We start from the raw sequence: 19882 nt of genomic DNA, 5'->3' as shown, positions 1-19882 counted from the left end.
GTTTGTTTTCAGAGAATGAGTGGTAGATAATTATCAACGTAAGAAACATTTATGATAAAGTTAAAACTACGATACCGTCATCTGCTGAGATTGCAGAATTTGGGAGGCTGGTACCCTCCTGCCTGCCCAATGTGCAAAGATGAATCAGACAAGGAGCCTGCTCTCAGCATGATTCCAGGCTGGCCCTGCGCCATACGTCCCACCAATGCAGTACAAAGTGAGCACCTGTAACCAGGTGGTCTGGTCTCCATTCCGAACCTACACCATATCAAAGTTTTACTAAAAGCATGTCCATCCATGGCCTTTCCAAAGGTACTTGAGTTATTTTCAGTAATGTCAAATGAGGGATTATGTAGCAAGGATGATGTGACTTTTTAAAATTTTTAGTGTTGTGATACTCATTCTCTGTTCTAGACTGCACCAAGGTGGATATCAAGGGCAGGTTTCGGCTTATACATCATCTCCTCTAGGAAGCCTACTTCGATGTAAGTCTGGATTTGGGGCTGTGTGTGCAACAGGTATTGAATGAATTGCATGCAATGCCATCTGAAGACTTTGGTGCCTACCCTTGGTGAAGATCCTACACACAACTCCCAGAGTAACTTTTCTCAACTACTCCAGTGCCACTTCCTTCTTAGGAATATGTTCTAACTTTCTGCTGCCTGGCACATCAAATCCAAGCTCCTCGGTTTTGCATCCAGCGCTCTCCTCTCCTCATTTGCTCCTCCCTTTCAATGCCCGTTACTCTTCATAGTCCTCTGCTCTACTTGGACCATCATGTTGCTCTCCCGTCTATATCTTGCCTGTGTTCTTGACTTGAGTTTTCCGACTAGGAATCCCAAGCTCTCCCCACCAGACCAAACTGCCTTTGGAGGAAACAAAACAAAATTTTCCCTTCTTCAGGAACCAGAGGTCACTGCGGTCTTGCTCTGGTTTCACGACAACAAAGCAGCATTTCTGTAACTTCTCTTTTTACACAAGCCCTCTTGCTAGTATGTTACAGTATTTGCAATCGTTTATCAGTCTCGAGATTCCTAGTATCCTAGGCAAAATAAATAACAGCAATACAACTTCTTAATTGCACAAAAAACATCTCTCAAAAACTGCCCATCTGCCCATTCAATGCACAAGGAATAGCACAGGAGGCGAACACAAAATTCAACCTAATTAGTGGTCCTATATGAGCGAGATAGGGGAAGAATAAAGATTGCCCCATTAGAAAGAATACTTTGAGATCACTTGCTTTAAAAAAAAGGCAATTCTGAAAATTAAGGGGATCTCCATCTTCTATCATTTAACAACAGGAAGCAAAAGCTTCTCTGAAATTTCCCATCAAAACACGGTTTCATAGCAACAACTACTGAAAGGGGAGTGATTTCGATTTTACTGTCTATGATTCATTCTTTGTGACTCAATCTAGATGGGTAAGAAATGTCAAACTGGAGATTAAAATGTTTTTATGAGGAGTGAAAAACATGGATATGAAATATATCTTTCAGTAAGTAAAAAGTAACCAATTTATTAAAAGACATTAGTACAAGTATGGATCTATCAAAAGTTCTCTACTTTGAGCCTTTAAGAGTTCTGATCGAACTCTTTGAAAATTCAACTGGTAAGAGAGGTCCGCCTGAGACTTTAAAATAAAGTTATAATGAATGAGCAATTTTAGTCTCAAAATAACTATTCTTTTCCTTTTAATACAAAAATACCTATCTACAGCTCACTCAATTTTTTTCAGTTTGAGCAAAAGTGGGTAGGATATATTACTGGAGCCTGGTTTTCAGAGGTCACCTAAAACCCAGAGAAGCGAAACAGAAGACACAGGAAACAGGGCCATTTACCCTAGATGTCAGTAAGAGCCCCACGGCCGCCCTGGATCTAGTCAAAGACACTTGAGGGACACTGTGACCAGAGGTCACTGCCATTAAGATGACTTTCTGATTAACAGAACTCATGCTTCCATTCACACACCTTTGTTAAAACTACAGTCTCTCATACCTAAAATATCAGCTTTTGCAATTAAGGATATCTTTTCCTTGAAATGCTAGGTTCAGAACTTTCTACGACTTCTATTTTTCCCGCTGAACCTACTGCATTCAAGTTTGTTATCAGTAGGTAATTTCTTCTCATTATTCCTATCACATTCAACCATCATTTCTCTCTTGTTCATTCATTCTTTCAGACCACGTTTTAGAATCATCTGTATGGACAATACTTGTTTGTCTATGTTCAGGGCGAGAGTTTCTTATGCCATTACAATTTTTCCTGTGGATGGCTAAGAATTATGCACAACAGTAGAGAGACATCTGCTCTTAGCAGTATGGTGGACTGGATATTCTGAATTGTGACCATTCCCATCCCCTACCCAGCTCCCTGTACAACATCCACATGACAGATAGATAACAGCAGTCACTACTTTATGACTGAGAGACACATTCGATGACTTTATGCGCTGATGAGACTGCAAGACAGTTAGGGAAATTCCTCAAGACCCAACAATGCATTAATAAAATGGTAAACAAACCACCAGCCCTGAATATAAAGCTTTGCGGACTGAGGGTCTCAGGCCACAGTGACAAGAGGTGTTGCTCAAGACTAGACTTTGGGCCTGAGAGTTGGGAAGCTGAATCTAAGATTTCCCATGAAGCTAGGAGACTATAAGCGCTCCCCATCAGAGAAAGACTAGGCTAGAAAAACACATCTGCGGGCATCTTCCCAGCCTGCAATGGAGACGGCCACTTACTAACAGACTTGTGCCCCCGATACCTTGTTAAGTCTCACTGTGGTCTAGAATTCAGAAGTACACTGTGCATGCACATGGAAACTCCCGGCCGAGAAACCAAAGTAGCCACAAGTGATAGCACCACCTGGAGCTGAAAGGCAAATACAAATCCTCTTCGGAGAAAAGCCTCCTCAATTTAGGTACCTTAGGAATCCCAAATTATATATTCCCAATTAAAAAAAAAAATCAGAAACACACAAGAAGAAAAGCCACCATGCACGAGAGTTAGCAGAAGAAAATTTAAAGATTTTAATTCTAAAGGAATTAAGGTATTTTAATTGTTAAAAATACAATACAGTCGGGGCTGGCCCCGTGGCCGAGTGGTTAAGTTCGCGCGCTCGGCTGCAGGCGGCCCAGTGTTTCGTTGGTTCGAATCCTGGGCGCGGACATGGCACTACTCATCAGACCACGCTGAGGCAGCGTCCCACGTGCCACAACTGGAAGGACCCACAACGAAGAATATACAACTATGTACCGGGGGGCTTTGGGGAGAAAAAGGAAAAAATAAAAAAATCCTTAAAAAAAAAAAAAAATACAATACAGTCATGTGCCACATAAGGATGTATTGGTCAACGATGGACCACAGGTACGACAGCGGTCCCATAAGATTAGTACCATGCAGCCTAGATGTGTAGTAGGCTATATGATCTAGGTTTGTGTAAGTGCATTCTGTGATTTTTGCACAATGACAAAATCACCTAACAAAACATTTCTCAGAATGTAGCCCTGTCGTTCAGCGATGCATGACTGCATAAAGTAACCATGTAAATTGAGTGGAAATAAATGAGCAAGGAACAAAAGAAAATCAAAATAACCAAATAAATTTGAAAAAGAATCAAAGAGAACTGCTAAAAATGAACCACTGAAATTAAAAACTCAGTGGATGGGTTAAATAGTAAATTGGGCTTATATGAAGAAAGAAAGAATGGTGACTTGGACTACAGACCTGAAGGAATTATTCAGAATGCACCATATGGAAAACAGGAGAGTGAAGACACAAAGAACAGAATAAAGAGGGAGGCCTAACATAAAACTGATCAGGACTGCAAAAGGAAAGAATAAAATGGATAGGGGAGAGGCAATATTTGAAGCGAAAATGGTAGAGAAAGTTCTAGAATAACGAAAAATATGAGGCTGTCGACATAGGAAATGATATACCAAGAAAGAGAAATAAACCCATATTTAGATACATCATAGAACAATGCTAGAACACCAAAGACTAAGAAAACTTAAAAGCAGCTAGAGCCTTTTCAACAAATGGTGTGAGAGCAAGTGATGTCCATAAGTGAAAAAAAAAAAAAAAAAGAACCTTGACCTATGTATCACATCTTACTCAAAAAGTAACTCAAAATGGATCACAGACTGAAATGGAAAACTACGAAACTTTTAGAAAAAGTTTCGAAAAAGAAAAGTAGGAGAAAAACTTCAGGATCTAGGACTAGACAAAGTGTTCTGACTTTTGACCCCAAAAGCTTGGTCCATAAAAGGAAGTGAACTTTCATAAAATCTTTTGCCCTGCAAAGACCCAGTTAAGAAGAAGAAAAGACAAGCTACACGCTGGCAGAAAATATTTGCAAACAATATATCCAACAAAGAACTAGTATCTAGAATATATAAAGAACTCTCAAAACTCAAAAGTAAAGGGGGCCAGCCCCGTGGCTGAGTGGTTAAGGTCGCGCACTCGGCTTTGGCAGCCCAGGGTTTCGCCGGTTCAAATCCTGGGCATGGGCATGGACATGGCACCGCTCATCAGGCCATGCTGAGGCGGCGTCCCACATACCACAACTAGAGGGACCTACAACTAAAAATACACAACTATGTACTGGAGGTCTTTGGGGAGGAAAAAGGAAAAAAATAAAATAAAATCTTTAAAAAAAAAAACCTCAAAAGTAAAAACAAAAAAATCCAATTAGAAATGGGCAAAGAACATGAAGAGACATTTTACCAAACAGGATATGAAGATGGCAAAATGAAGACATGAAAAGATGTTCAACATCATTAACAATTAGCATAGAGGAAATTAAAACCACAGTGAGATACCACTCTACATCTATCACAACAAAGCATAGTGAAAACACCATACTGGCAAGGACGTGGAGAAACTGGATCACTCATTCATTGCTGGTGGGAAGGTAAAACATTATGACCACTCTGGAACACAGTCTGGCAGATTCTTAAAAATCTAAACATGCAATTATCATTTGACTCAGTAATTATACTCCTGGGCATTTAACCAAGAGAAATTAAGATGTATGTTCACACAAAAGTCAGTAGATGCTTTATGCATGATAGCCCCAAACTTGAACAACCCAGGTGTCCTTCAATGGATGAACAGTTAAACTGTGGTACGCTCATACCATGAAATACTACTCAGCCATAAAAACAAATGAACTGAGGCCGGCCCCATGGCCAAATGGTTAAGTTCGCACGCTCTGCTTCAGTGGCCCAGGGTTTCACTGGTTCAGATCCCGGGCGTGGACATGGCACCACTCAGCAAGCCATACTGAGGCGGCATCCCACATGCCACAACTAGAAGGACCTACAGCTAAAACTACACAACTATGTACTGGGGGCTTTGGGGAGAAAAAGGAAAAATAAAATCTTTAAAAATCCCCAAAAAACAAACAAAAAAACAAATGAACTATTGATACGAGTAACAACCTGGAAAAATCTCCAGAGAATCAAGCTTAGTGACAAAAAAGCCAATCTCAAAAGGCTACATATTATGTATTTCCATCCATATAAAATTCTTTAAATGACAACATTATAGAAATGGAGACCAGATTAATTGGTTGCCAGAGACTAGGAGGGAACAGGAGAGGCAGGGAAGTGCGTGTGCAACTTGTAGCGATGGGACTGCTCTGTGTCCTCACTGTGTCAGTGTCACTATCCTGGTTGTGATACTGTGCTACAGTTCTACAAGATGTTACCACTGGGACAAACTGGGCAAAGGGTACACGGGCTCTCTCTGCTTATTTCTTACAATTGCATGTGAATTTACAATTATCTTCAAAATTAAAAGTGTAACAACAAAAACCACAACAATGTTACAAGCATGTCTTTAGAAATGGTTGAAAACTCTTCTAAAATGTGACTATAACCCATGGCATGCATGGTCTTTGTAATTGTTGACATTTCTTTCAGAACTATGAAATGTTACAACTTGTGCTTATGTGGACACATCTTCTGTCTCAGTACCTCAATAAACTTCAATAAAGCCTATTTATACTAAAAAACAGAAACAACAACAAAAAAACAACCAAAAAGAAAAGATACATTACCTGCAAAGGAATGACATCTGGATTGACAATAGACTTCTCCATGGCAGTAACCAAAGTCAAAAGATGGAACAGCTTCCAAGTGTTGAGGAAAAATGACTGTCACCTTAGAATGGCATACATAGAAAACCAACTTTAAAAAACATGGGTGAATTAAAAACATTTTTGATAAACAAAAACTAAGGATTTACCCTGAACAGACTGTCACTAAAGGAACATCAAAGGTCACGTTTCAGGAAGAAGAATTATCGTAGGTGGAAGATCCAAGGTACAAGAAGGACGGTGAGTACAGAAACTGGTTAACGCGTGGGTAAATCTAAACAATTACCGTATAAAAACGATAATGACAATAAAGTCTAAGTTATAAGGTTAAAAATCACAAGCTAAGACTAAAACATTGGAAGATTACAGCACAAAAGTTGGAAGGGGGTGACTTACACCTAAAGGTTTCCGAGACCTTCAGTTAGAGAGGAAGGTGAGGATACCGACACTGCATTGTAAGTATGGACGGTAAAATTCAAAGCCAATTCCCCAAAACAAAAAAGATGGTGGAGTAGAATTTTTAAAAAATGTTTTGAGTTAATTCAAAAGAAAATGAGGGGGAACAAAACAAAACAAAAAGCACAAAATAAAACGGCAGGAATAAATCCAAATAGATCAGTAAACAATCAGCACTAAACCATCAAAGTTAGGATTGAAAATAATCCATTATACTAGATGCTGTTTCTGAGACACACTAAAGCCTAAGCACTGAGTTAAGACAGAATTAAAAGGACAGTAAGAGATCGACTAGATATACTATGAGCAACTTCATGTCAATAAATTAAAAAACTTCAATTAAAATGACAAATTCCAAGAAAAATGTAATAACAAAACGACTAAACACTCAAGAGAACTAGAAAGACTAATAATTCTATAGTCACTGAAAATCTAATCATTAGTTAAGTTTTCTCACAAAGGAAATATAAAGTTGAGATGATTTTATATCATACACATATACATACACACATACATACACACATACATCTGAATACGGATTAAAGATTTAAATCTAAAAAACAAAGCTTTATTTATAGCTTTTAGAATATAGGAGAATATCTTTATTAAGCATTTCTTAAACAAAATACAAAAAGCACAAAACACAAAGGGAAAGGCTAATAAATTCGACATTAAATTTAAAAATGTCTGGCTAAAATGCATAATCTAATTCTAATCAATGGTCTAGACCTAACTTCCAGTTCACAGGAAACAGAGAGGCTGGAGGACACCATGAAGATACCATCAAATAATTCCAGAATGTGGAACATTCTACAAAGCAACTGACCTGCACTCTTCAAAAAGTCAATGTCACAAAAAAAGGGGGGGTGGAGGTGGATGGATGGGTAGAAAACTCTTCTAGATTAAGAGAATAAAATGAAAAAACAACATACAATGCATGTACCTTGATTGAGTCTGGGTTTAAAAACAAATCAACACCTAAAAATGACATTATTAGGACAATCAGGGAAATTTGAATATAGACTATATATTACGTATTATGGAATTATTGTTAATTTTCTTAAGTGTGATAATAGTATTGTGGTTATATAGGACATTTGCTTTTTAGGAAATGCATGGTAAAATATTGAAAGGTGAAATGATGTTTCCAATTTACTTTCAAATTTTTCAACAAACCGTTGTTAACTGTTAAATCTGGATGGAGTGTATACGGATGTTGGTTATGTTTTTGTGTTTCTACATATGTATTAAAATTTTCATATTAAAAAGTTGAGGGAGGGGCTGGCCTGGTGGTGCAGCGGTTAAGTGCACACTTTCCTCTTTGGCAGGCTGGGGTTCGCTGGTTCAGATCCTGGGTGTAGACATGGCACCGCTTAGCAAGCCATGCTGTGGTAGGCGTCTCACATATAAAGTTGAGGAAGATGGGCACGGATGTGAGCTCAGGGCCAGTCTTCCTCAGCAAAAAGAGGAGGACTGGCAGCAGATGTTAGCTCAGGGCTAATCCTCCTCAAAAAAAAAAAAAAAGTGAAGGGAGGATTTAAAACTTGTGCTCTTCCAAGGTCATCAACAGAAAGGTGAAAAAACAGCCATAAACCAAGAGATGTCTGCAACATCTAATAGTAAAAACAGACTGACATTCACAATCTATAAAACAACTCCTTAAAGATATCTGTAAGAAAAAGACAATATAAAATGGGCAAAAGACAGGAAACAAACTTTTCAGAGAGAGCATTCAAGAATGAATATAATGCATATGAAAAGATGCTCAATCTTCTTAGCATTTAGGAAATTCAAACAATGGGACTGCCACTCTGGCCCAAATGGAGTGACACGGGCAGGATCCACCTTCCCCGTCTTGAACAACTGAACACCTGTACAAAAGACACACAACAAAGTTTTTCAGACATTGGCCAACAGCCAGTGCAAGACAGCGCCTCTTGAGAGAAGGAAAACACAGGAGAGTCCTACAGCTGCCCGAGCTCTCTGTGCAGTTTCCAGGCTGTAGCACTAGGACAGGGACATGAATCCAAAGAGCCTGGCAGTCTCCCTGCGTAGAGAGCTGAGGGAGCCACGGTAAAACCCACAGGGCAGAGTACTGGCGAGGAGGGAGCCACAGAGGAAGAGTTCCAGATCTACACAGGGTTCCCCAGGTCGTCAGCTAAATACCAATCAGCGTATGCACATGAGGAGACAGCCCAAGAGTGAGAAAGAACCACCAGAAAGGAACAGGCGGGACAATGTGGGAGTTCACATAGGGCTCAGAAGAGGTCTTCCCAACAGCCAGAGTGGAGAAATCTCACAACAGACCAGACACAGGGAAGATTATTCAGAGGGCATTACCTCAGTAGTGGGCCAAATGAGCCCCAATTAAAGGCTGTTCTGGTCCTATCTCATTAAGCTTAAAAGCAAGCTATGAAAGGATCAAACCGCTTCCAAGTAACTTAATCATGTCCCAGAACAAAGCTCAACATATTTAAAGGAACAGAAGAAACTCCAGCACCCAAGAACGTAAAATCTAAAAATTACCAGACACGCAAAGAAGGAAATTACAACCCAATAACAAGGGGAAAAAAGTCAATCAACAGAAACAAACCAAAAATGACACAGATGACAGAACAGTCAAGCACATTAAAACAGCTACTATAAATATACTCCAGGTGTTCAAAAAAATAGAGAAAAGTGTGAGCATGGTAAGGAAAGACATGGAAGATATTGAAAACACCCAAATGGAAAGTCTAAAGATTAAAAACATAATGCCTGAGGTGAAAAATACCCTGGACGGGATTAACAGGAGATTAGATACCTCAGGACAAAGGATTAATGAACTTGAGGACATAGCAATGGAAACTATCCCATTTGGAACACAGAGAGAAAAAGAGACTTAAAAACAAACAGCATCAGCATGCTGTGAGACAATTTCAAGTGGCCGAACATCCAGTTGGAGTCCCAGAGGGAAAGGAGGGAGAGGAAAGGAGAGACAGAAAAAATGTTAGGCAAAAATTTTCCAGATTTGATGAAAACCACATAATCACAGGTAATCAGCCCCAGCAGAAGAAACATGAAAAAAACTACACCATAAACATCATAATCAAATTGCTTAAAGGCAGTGATAAAGAGAAAACCTTAAAAGCAGCCAGAGAAAAAGAACACATTTAGAAGAATAAAGATAAGAATAATAGCAGTCTTCTTGCTGGAAACCACAATAAAATACCACTTAACATCCACTAGACTGGCAAAATTAAAAAGTCTAAAATTAAGAAGTGTTGGAGATGACGGGAAACAGAGGTAACCACACAGTGCCAGGAGGCGTATAAAGCATAGAATATAATTTGGCTGTACCTGGTAAAGATGAAGATGTCCACACCACAGGACCAAGCACATCACTCCTAGATACAGAATGTTCATAGCAGCATCGTTTGCAACAGCAAAAATAAAACAAATAAACCCCCAAGTCCATCAGCAGAGCAACAGATAAACTGTGGTTATACACAAAACTACAGAGCAATAAAAATGAACGAGTCTCAAAAATACTAAGTTGAAAAAAGTAAGTCACAGAGGTAAACATACCTTATATCATTTATATAAAATTCAAAACATACAAAACTTAACATTTCATTTAGGGATACACACATACGTTGTAAAACTACAACAAACAAGAGAATAACAAACACAAAATTCATAATAATAATTACTTGAGAAGGAGAGGGCACATGGGGGACTTCTAAAAGGCAGGGAACATTCATTTCCTAAGCTGGATGATGGATGCACAGACAGTTCTTCTTCTTTATACCTTATATACACATTTGTATATTTTCGTAGCTATGAAATACTTCATTTAAAAAAAGAAGAGTGGAAAATGTGAAAGACTTTAAAAATGAAGACTACTATTTATGTATAACAATAAAATTAGCATAAAAAAGTATACAAAGAAAATGTTCGATTCTTTATTGTCTTTCTGCTCCCTATACAATCAATATTAATCTAAAAAGGCCAGAATCCTAGTGTGAAAAAAAATAACAAGCAGAGTCTTTGACTGCTTTGACACAAACTCTGAACTTCTGGTACTCTAAATCAGACAAGGATGAATCCATTAGCCACGCATGTCTGATTCTTCATCGTTCATCTGTACTTAGATTTTTCTTTATCTTTGGATTTCTTGGGACTCCTGCTTCGGTCTCTCTTCTTACTCCTTTCTCGTTCATACGGATCAGTCTGGTATTTAGATTTGTGACTATTACTATAGTGACCATCCCTTTCTCGAGATCGGCTACGACTTCGGTTTTGAGGTCGGTCCCTCTTTTCACTCTTTTGTTTCTCCCAACAGCTTTCTTCTTCTTCATAGTGACCAAACCCCATCTCCCTGTAGATATCCTGTCAAAGGAATGGAGAGTTACAAGTGAATTGGTAAAATCATCATTTTGTGGGCACCTGTCAATTAATAAAACTTAGTCCACCATTAGCAAGCAGTTGACACAGCTCAAATTTGAACACTACCACTAACGCCAAGAATCTCATGAATTACAAAGCAAAAATAATTCAGAAAAAGGTTTAAGCATTTTTCTTATCAATCTCACTGCTTTGTATCTATTATTTCAGCTGAACTGAAGATCAGACCCCCAAACAAGGAACTAAAATAGCCCAAAGGAGATGAGAACAAGTCTTTAGAGCAAAATTGCAATACTAAGAATTCTGGTGGTATGTGGTCACCTTTCCACCTCCCCCCTCTCCAGTGCCCCCAAACTATGGTCCCATCACTGAGCTGCAACGAAACTACTAAAAGTCCCGTAAGAATACTATAAAGACATCACTTAAATAACATAGCTGAAAGAGGTCTTAGACATTTCAATTAGTCTAAAAAGAAAAGAAAACAGAAACTGCAGACTTTTGTCTGAGCGACAATTTTTAAAGGTTTTATTTTATAACAGCTCGTCTCCAAATCTTCAAATAGATTTTCTTTCTTTAGACTAGGCTGACATATGTTTTTACTTAAATAATTATATATTTCTTAAAAACTAGTTATGAAACACTGGAATAATCCACTGCCCCAAAGACAATAAAGTGGGTACATTTAATTTCATTCTTAATAATTAAGTAGCTGTAGTAATTTTCCCACATAGAAGAGAGCTAGTTACAACAATTCTATTTCTGCCCATGTCCTATCCCTAATTAAAATGACTATCTCAGCAAGTGGCTAAAATCTAAGGAGACCACAGCTAATGCTCTTTCAAGAGATAGTTTATAAAGTTCAACTTTCTTAAAAGATTTCTCAGAGGAAAGACAAAATCCTAAGGACTCAACTCCCAAGGCTCCAACTCTACTACCACAGACATTATTATAGTAGATGTAAATGTCAAGGTTTAAAATCCAGAGTGATGGATACCCATGGTTAAGGACTGAGTTTGAAGCAAATGATTGGTAATTGTTCCATATACTGTCTAGCTACTATACATCATAGCTGGCAGACACTGCAGTATGTGAAAACAGATACAACATGACCGTTATAATCACAGTATTTGTGGAATACAACATTATAAACTGACTCATGATTTCCCACACAATCCCAATAGTTCTTGTCATTCTATAAGAGTCCTAGAGGTAGAAAAAGTAGTATTTTAGTTTAACCCTTTACTATTTTCTGGCAAAATATGACATCCCTAGATAAAAGAATTTTTGTGCATCCTAGAACATACACAAAATGTAAATATCCATGTACTATTCTGACTATACACCTAGTATCATTTCTGTATTAGTTGAGATAATAAACTCATAAAATGATTGTAGGCTGATGTATAACTCTATAAAACCTCCAGCACATTTAATAAACTTTTAAAATGGAGAGACTGTTAGCTGATGTGTAACTCTATAAAATCTTCAGCACATTACTATACAAATAGGCGCTTGAGTGTTTGAAATAAGAGAGATAAAAGGGTGATGCAGAACGTAATTCTTTGAAAATACTGAGGAAGCTGAAAATCTGAAATAGACTGAAACCTTAAAATCTCTCCTACTTGGAGTAGTTTTCAAAGCTACACAAGCTTTGAAGTTGGGCAGCTCTAGGTTCAAATGGTCTTCGTCGTTTAGGAGACATGTCAAATAAGAAATACTCTTGAGGTTGGATCGATCAGGGAAGGTTTCATAGAGAAGTCAGGACTTGAGGTGAGCCTCAAAGAATGAGTGGGTTTGGGTTTGGATTAGCTGTAAGAAGGCTAATGCGAGGAGCGTAAGTGAAAACTGCAAAGCAGGAAGAAGTAGCCCTGTGTGCACGGAGGAGGAAAGTTCAAGGGGCTGGACTGAGCCATAGGAGAAGAGAGCCTCTGAGGACGTGCGAGCACAGTGCTGAACGCTGCAGGAGTACAAAACTATCCTCATTCTAAAAATATAGGAAACTGAGACTCAGGAAACCTACATAGGCTGGAGATAATTATTTAGTTGATGAGTAACTTGACACATAAAATCAAAAAGGAGGTGGTACAGAATAATGGGGAAAGAAAACACACACCTGACTGAATCAAAATAAACGTTAAAGTTCCAGCTCTCCCACTAAACTATAAAGCCCACAGGCCTGTGGGGTCAGGACAACTTCATATCAAAGGTGAAAGAAATGAATCAGATGAGCTCTCAGTCCTTCCCAGTATGAACTCTTAAAAATTCTATCATTTTACACATGTGAGACATGATTAAACTAGCATGTGGCTAAAAAGGAAAGAAAAAAGACACCATGAAATAGCCAATTGAAAGCAATGAACCTAACCTAGCCAATGATTTCATACAAAGCACTCAAAAAAAAGTCTAATCTAACTAGAAGCTATCCTTGCTCGGGCCTCTGGGACTAAATCAAAGATTTAGTTAAATCTAAATCACTCAAATAACGTTAAATGATTAAAATGACAGCAAAAAGAGAGTCTCAAATTATAAGAATACTAAACACCCATGAAAACCACAGAGGATTACTGACAATCAGTACGAGTGCTTCTCAGCCAGGCAACCCACAGCTGAGCACTCATTTCCTGTAACCTCAGTAAAACCCAAACCTCAACAACATAGTAACCATCTTTGGAATTAAGACATGAGGTGGAAAAACTAAACAGAGAAGTTTTCGAATTGAACAGTAAGGCTGTCACTCAAGAAGAAACAACGAACTTGAAGAAATAAGTTAAAACATTCTTAGGAAACTATGCTCACTAAGCAAAATACCAAGAAATAGGAAAATTTGAGCTACACCTGAAAATTACCTAGTGCTGAAAATTCCATTTAATGATTCTATTTTTGAGAATGAAATCAAAAGGATAAAAATCAGAGTAATAGGAAAAATTTCGGCCCACTGAAATCTTAAATACGGATGCTGTTCTATTAGAAAGACGAGAAAACTGGTACAGCTATATACTCTCCATCTGTGTCTCTGCTTGACATGCTCGTCCTGAGTTCCTTCTCACCCCTGCCTACTGACATCCTCCGCATCCAGCAGGGCCCAGCTCAAACGTCCTCATGTGGGAAAACAAAAAAGCAAAGGGCTGTAATGCAACCTGCTTTTCATTTAACTGAGAACCAAAATGCAGGCTGGAAATGATTTCTTCTCTTTATAATCAACTTTCTTTGGGGAATTTTTATTATCATTGTCTTAGAAAATGTATTGTTCAGGAAAGCTTTCGGGATGATCAAGTTAATTATGAGTGCTGTTTTTATTTCATATATACAATATGGAAGGCATAAATGTTTTACAGGTCTTAAAACCTCAAGAGCTGTTTAAGTGCTGTACATAACACTTGGTGATAAAGTAAAATGATAAACGAGCAGAACTTTTTCAGTAAAACCACACTTGTTTTTGATGGGAATAAGTGACTGTCTACAGGTATGGAAATCACTCTTGCTTCACAATGTGGAACTTTATGATATATGAAGTTATTTCAAAAAGAATCTTTTACAATTTGATACACATTCTTGAAAATTAAAGTTCATTACCTCAGTGAAAGCACTCATGTTTTAGAGTTAGGAACACACCACCCCTCTTCAGAACTCTACCTTACCCCCTAAATTACACTGCTGAGGTGTAACTGACAAAGGGATAACATATTTATTCCTCCACAGCTAAGGCTGGACGTTAGAAGTACCTGGTTAGTATTTTTGATTGGCATGTAGTCTTCATCTTCTTTTTCTTCAGAGCAGTGACGGGTTTTCTTCTTGTGTTTTTTACTTGTATGGGAGTGACTTGATTTTGAATCTTCTGCCTGCTCATCTAGTACAAGATCATATTTTGTACTGCAGCAGCTAGTTAAGGACAAATGTGAGAAGTGATACTGGTAACACATCAAAACATAAGATTCTGGTAGACAAAGACCATGAGGCTAAAGCTAACTTTTTAAAGCAAAAAGCATCTCACAAACAGAGGTTTATTTCTAAGACAAAACTAACTCATATTTTTTTTCATTACATAGTGAGGAAAAATGGAAAGAACCCTGATCTTAAATAAACAGTTAACAATCAGTAAGTGTGCAAAAAATATGGAGGGGGGGACTCTATCCATACATGAAAATGTAAGTAGCATAAAAAATAAGGAAACATATTTATCAATAATGAAGAAACTTAAACTTAGAAAATGAGGCATATCTTTAACTAGAAAAAATTAATAACAGAAACTGAGAACAAAAGCCCAATAATGAAGATGTATTTAAAAACAGTGTAGTACTTCAACATAATATATTATAAAGGAAGTTATTAATAATGATAGACGAACGCTATGGAAAACCTGGAAAGGTGTTTATGAGAAATTAAAAGTGAAAAAAGTTTGAAGCAAAAACTGTTATATACCATACACTGATTATAACTTTAGAAAACTTTACAAAAGATCAAGGCTTCAAAGGAATAAGGAGAAATAAAAAGTATCGTTTGTCCAGGTGGTAGATCCATGGGTGCATCTTTTTTTAATTTCACATAAATGTGTTATAAAAATTGTGATGTATTTTAACTCAAAGAGCTAAGTATTTTCTCTAATAGACTATTGTCTTAGAATAAGAGTGAATGTAACACTATTACAATCTCTGCTGAAAATAATCTCAAATTCTAAAATAGATTTTGCGGAAGGCTGACAAGGGCTAGAACAGTGGTTTTCAAAAGAAAGCTGATGAGGAAGCCCAACACGCAGGGCTATTTTAGTGCACGTGGGACTAGAGTAATCGCAGACACACTTCCCTCGGGACTGGAGTTTCACGTCTGTTTTCAGGATGCTGAAGCTCTATGCTTTCCTCAGGGATGTCTCGCCTCTACATAAGATTAAACAGGAAAACACTGTACCTTCTGGCTTTTTACAAGGCTAGTCAGCCTGTTCCATCTTCTTATTACTCCATTATCTCTAACTTCTTTTCTTCCTGATAACATGTCACCCAGTTTCCAGAGTAGCTTCTGGATCTTCCTTTTTCAGATACAAATTCAAGAGCCCTCACCTAGTGTGTGCTTTATACAAGCTGCTCCCTCTGTCCAAAACGCTTCGGAGCAGTTTTTTTCAAAGTGCTGATCATAATCCCTCAATGGGGTGCAAAATCCATTTATTGTGTCTCAGCTAGCATTTTTAACAACACAGCATAAAAAATGGAGTGCATGGCACCTAATAAAAATACCATGACATTTTTGTTTCAGTTATGCGTGCATGGCAATGGTTACACTGGGATTGTGCTGAGCCAAGATATAAACTGTATTTTTTTCCCCTTGCTTTTTCTCCCCCAGTCCCCCCCGGACATAGTTGTATACTTCTAGTTGTGGGTCCTCCTAGTTGTGGCATGTAGGATGCCGCCTCAATGTGGCCTGATGATCGGTGCCAGGTCCACGCCCAGGATGCGAACCGGTGAAACCCTGGGCCACCGAAGGCGAAGCGCACGAACTTAATCACTCGGCCACGGGGCCGGCCCCTAAACTGTATCTCTTCAATGACGCATCACAGCGGAAGAAAACAACGCCCCACCCCAGCCCGCCTCTCCCCATATTCAAGCTGCGGCTTTAATGTCACTTCCGTTAGTGTTACTCCTGAGTCCTCCCTGACCCCTCACTTCCATGATAATGTACTTTGCAACACTCTAGACATATTGAACCAATGGTAATTATTTAATGCGTGTTCTTCCCCCGACTCCAACAATAACACCTAAGGTCCATGTAGGCAGGGGCCATGGTTCACTGCTAAACTTGGTATGCCACAGATGCCAAATTAGTATCTGTTGATTACTGTTGCACCACCAGGAATATAGCACTATACCTGTTACAGCATCTCTCTTCTTCCTCACTTAGCCACTCTCTTCTACTCACCACTACAATCAACACTTTCAGAACCTGTCAAATCTCTCCAAAATCCTTTGAATTAAACACAGATTTGTGATCTCCCTGCCTCTTTTCCCCAGTTTCTTCTCCAAGGTCTAGCCTAGCTAAGTTAAACTTGACTCTCTTTCTACTTCTATTTTTGAATCTTATTAGTAGTCTACATTTACAGCAATTTCTCTTTCTCTCAAGATCCATAAAGCATATCCCCCCATGACTTTTGAACTGACTTAAGATAACTCACACACACACTGGCTTATCTTCTGAATCCCCGTCCCTTGCCAGAGTTACAAAGTAACATAATATACAATGGGGAAATATATATATATATATATGTATGTATGTAGGTAGGTAGGTAGGTAGGTATCTTACATATTATAAACACATGTTCTATCCCTCTATCATTGTACCTGAGATTATAAATGCCTTGATAAGATGAAATCTATCAATTATCAAGAACACAAAGACTATGCTACTGGATCAGATTCATGAATTTACTTTCTCCTGTTCAAGGTTCTATTTGAGAATGGTTAACAGTGACTTGCACCAGGACATGTCTGTCTTCTCCATCAACTTCAAAAGACTAAAAGCAGTGTTCAATACTACGTACATGTGGTTGTTTAAATTTAAATTCACTAAAATTAAGCAAAATTTAAAATTCAGTTCCTCAGTTCATCTCATATGCTCAAAACCGCATGTGATTAGTAACTATACTGGACAGTGGAGATACAGATTTCCATCACTGCAGAAAGTTCTATTGGACAGTAGTGGGCCAGACACGGATTCTCAAACATGCCTAGTTTCCCTTCTTAATTCTTAGTAACCTATCCTTTTGAATTTAGAACATTGTAATCCTACGTATTCTTTCTTTTCAGCCTGAACGACCTCTATGGGGAAACGGCGCCTCCTTCTACTTTATACTCTACCACTGTACTTCTTTTTACTTGTCCAACATACTCCCCTTGTTCCAGCTGCAGTTACTAGTAGTTAGCCTAAATTTCATTTCAAAGCTTTGGTAAATAAACCTCACATATATTCCACCCGCACCTTTTATGATTTTAAGATTTCAATCACGGGTTGGCCCCGTGGCCGAGTGGTTAAGTTCGTGTGCTCCGCTGCAGGCAGCCCAGTGTTTCGTTGGTTCGAATCCTGGGCGCGGACATGGCACTGCTCATCAAACCACGCTGAGGCAGCGTCCCACATGCCACAACTAGAAGGACCCACAACGAAGAATATACAACTATGTACCGGGGGGCTTTGGGGAGAAAAAGGAAAAAAAATAAAATCTTAAAAAAACAAAAAAGAAATAATAAGATTTCAATCATATCTTTTCCTAATGTTCACCTTTTCAGACTAAATCTTAGCTTACTGCTCAGTCTGTCTGCATGTGAAAGCCTCTTCTCAGGATGATTATGGCAGTGTCCTTCAGAACTTATCCAGCTCTAACAGCCTACAATGCTTTAGGCAATGCAGACAGTCAACACATTTTAAAAAATGAGTATGTAACAGGTCAACCCGATATCACCTTTCCTTAATGAGCACCTGGAAAAGAAATGTCCATACAGTATGGGAAAAGAGAATCCCAAAAACACCAACAGAAACTAGGGAACAAAGAAACCATTTACCAGAAAGAATCACAAAAGAAAGAACCTCTGCAAGGTGTGGAGTGATAGATTTATGATGAGAATATCAATGAACAAATTAAAATGATATAATATGAACAGTATGTTTCAATGCTTCTTGTCTCAACCTAAACCTCGGAAGAACCTAAATAAAATGATCAAGTCAACTGATTTCTTTCTAATCCTATAAAAGTCAACTCTGGCGCACAATAGGAGCCCAAGAAATATTTGTTGCTAGACTGACAACATATTATGCAGAAAGAAACAACCTAATCACGTAGGAGAACGACAGGATTTTGTTATCTACATACTCACCGTCTTGAAAGAAAGTTAAACCTTCGAGGAGGGTTAGCACAAAGGATTTATCTTAGCTATAACCAAGAAATTTCTGACTATGAGGAATTTAAGACATTACAATTACGTACAGAAAATACAAATCTTACCTGAAGATCTTTTGAGAATAAACGTTAACCTTAACCTAAGAGTAAGGAGGTAAAAGAATTAGGCTAAAGATTCTTTCAGCCCTAACTTTCTCCACACAACAGAGAAGATACTGAAAAAGCAAAGTAAATGTGAGACGATGAAAAAAGGTAACAATAAACTACATGATTTTTCCACAAACCATCTGGATTCAGGAACTTCGTCTCCTACAGCCTTTGTGCCTTGTTCTAACATATCACACAGGACTCTACACAGAGCGCAGGGGTAATGCATACTGCCTGACTGACTGGTTCTTGTGAAGGATACTCTTGTTTGGGCTTTACTTTATCTTTCAGAACCAAATTAGATGGTTTATCTTGTTCCTTCTCATACTCCTTGAAATCACTCTTGGTGTATTTCCCACCTATTTATTAAAAAAAGAACAAAAGAATTTAGTTAAGAAAAATATCTAATTAATCAAGAACAGTATTTTATAAGAGGTGTAATATAAGAGCTATTTTATAAGTGACATATATATCCGGGGATAGAAAAAGGCTGAGAAGAGAACAAAAGAATCATAGTAATGCATTCTCCATTATTATTTTAACTGAAATAGATATCCATTTTGTTAGGTAGCTATATGCTGCCACCTAACGATATACATGAATATTACAACCCGACTTTCAAATCCCAAATTACACAGTGAATCCATTCACTGGAAAATAATGCAGTGTTGAAGCAGAGCCACTAAGTCCATGAGAACATTAGGCTCAAGGGAAATTGAGGGCCTGGGACCTGAGTCTGAGATCTGAGAGGCTTATAAGTTTGGAAGAAGTGAGGCTTCAACGACCTGTGATCTGTCAAAAAAGACACTGCCCAAAATCTCAATAGAGCACCAAGCAGAGAGGGGAGCAGGATGCGTGCAGAAGCTCACTAAAGGGAGGAGGATGCATGCAGAAGCTCACTGAAGGGAGGAGGATGCG

General features: G+C 38.3%; 1 protein-coding gene across 1 annotated transcript in view; it reads right to left on the bottom strand.

Moving 5' to 3' along the window:
• Positions 1-10116: 10116 nt before the first annotated feature.
• The window catches only part of PPIL4 (peptidylprolyl isomerase like 4), a 31440-nt gene continuing 21674 nt past the window's right edge, over positions 10117-19882 (bottom strand). The window contains exons 11-13 of the mRNA XM_046669885.1: positions 19227-19323; positions 14667-14814; positions 10117-10929 (exon numbers count right to left, since the gene is read on the bottom strand). Of these exons, the coding sequence (XP_046525841.1) occupies positions 10678-10929; positions 14667-14814; positions 19227-19323 (497 nt within the window). The 3' untranslated portion in view covers positions 10117-10677. The remainder of the gene's footprint in view (positions 10930-14666; positions 14815-19226; positions 19324-19882) is intronic.

The sequence above is a fragment of the Equus quagga genome, chromosome 8 (assembly GCF_021613505.1).
Source record: "Equus quagga isolate Etosha38 chromosome 8, UCLA_HA_Equagga_1.0, whole genome shotgun sequence".
In the NCBI taxonomy this organism is placed as follows: Eukaryota; Metazoa; Chordata; class Mammalia; order Perissodactyla; family Equidae; genus Equus; species Equus quagga.
The sequence above is the reverse complement of the archived record's forward strand: the minus strand, read 5'-3'. Positions and strand labels throughout refer to the sequence as shown.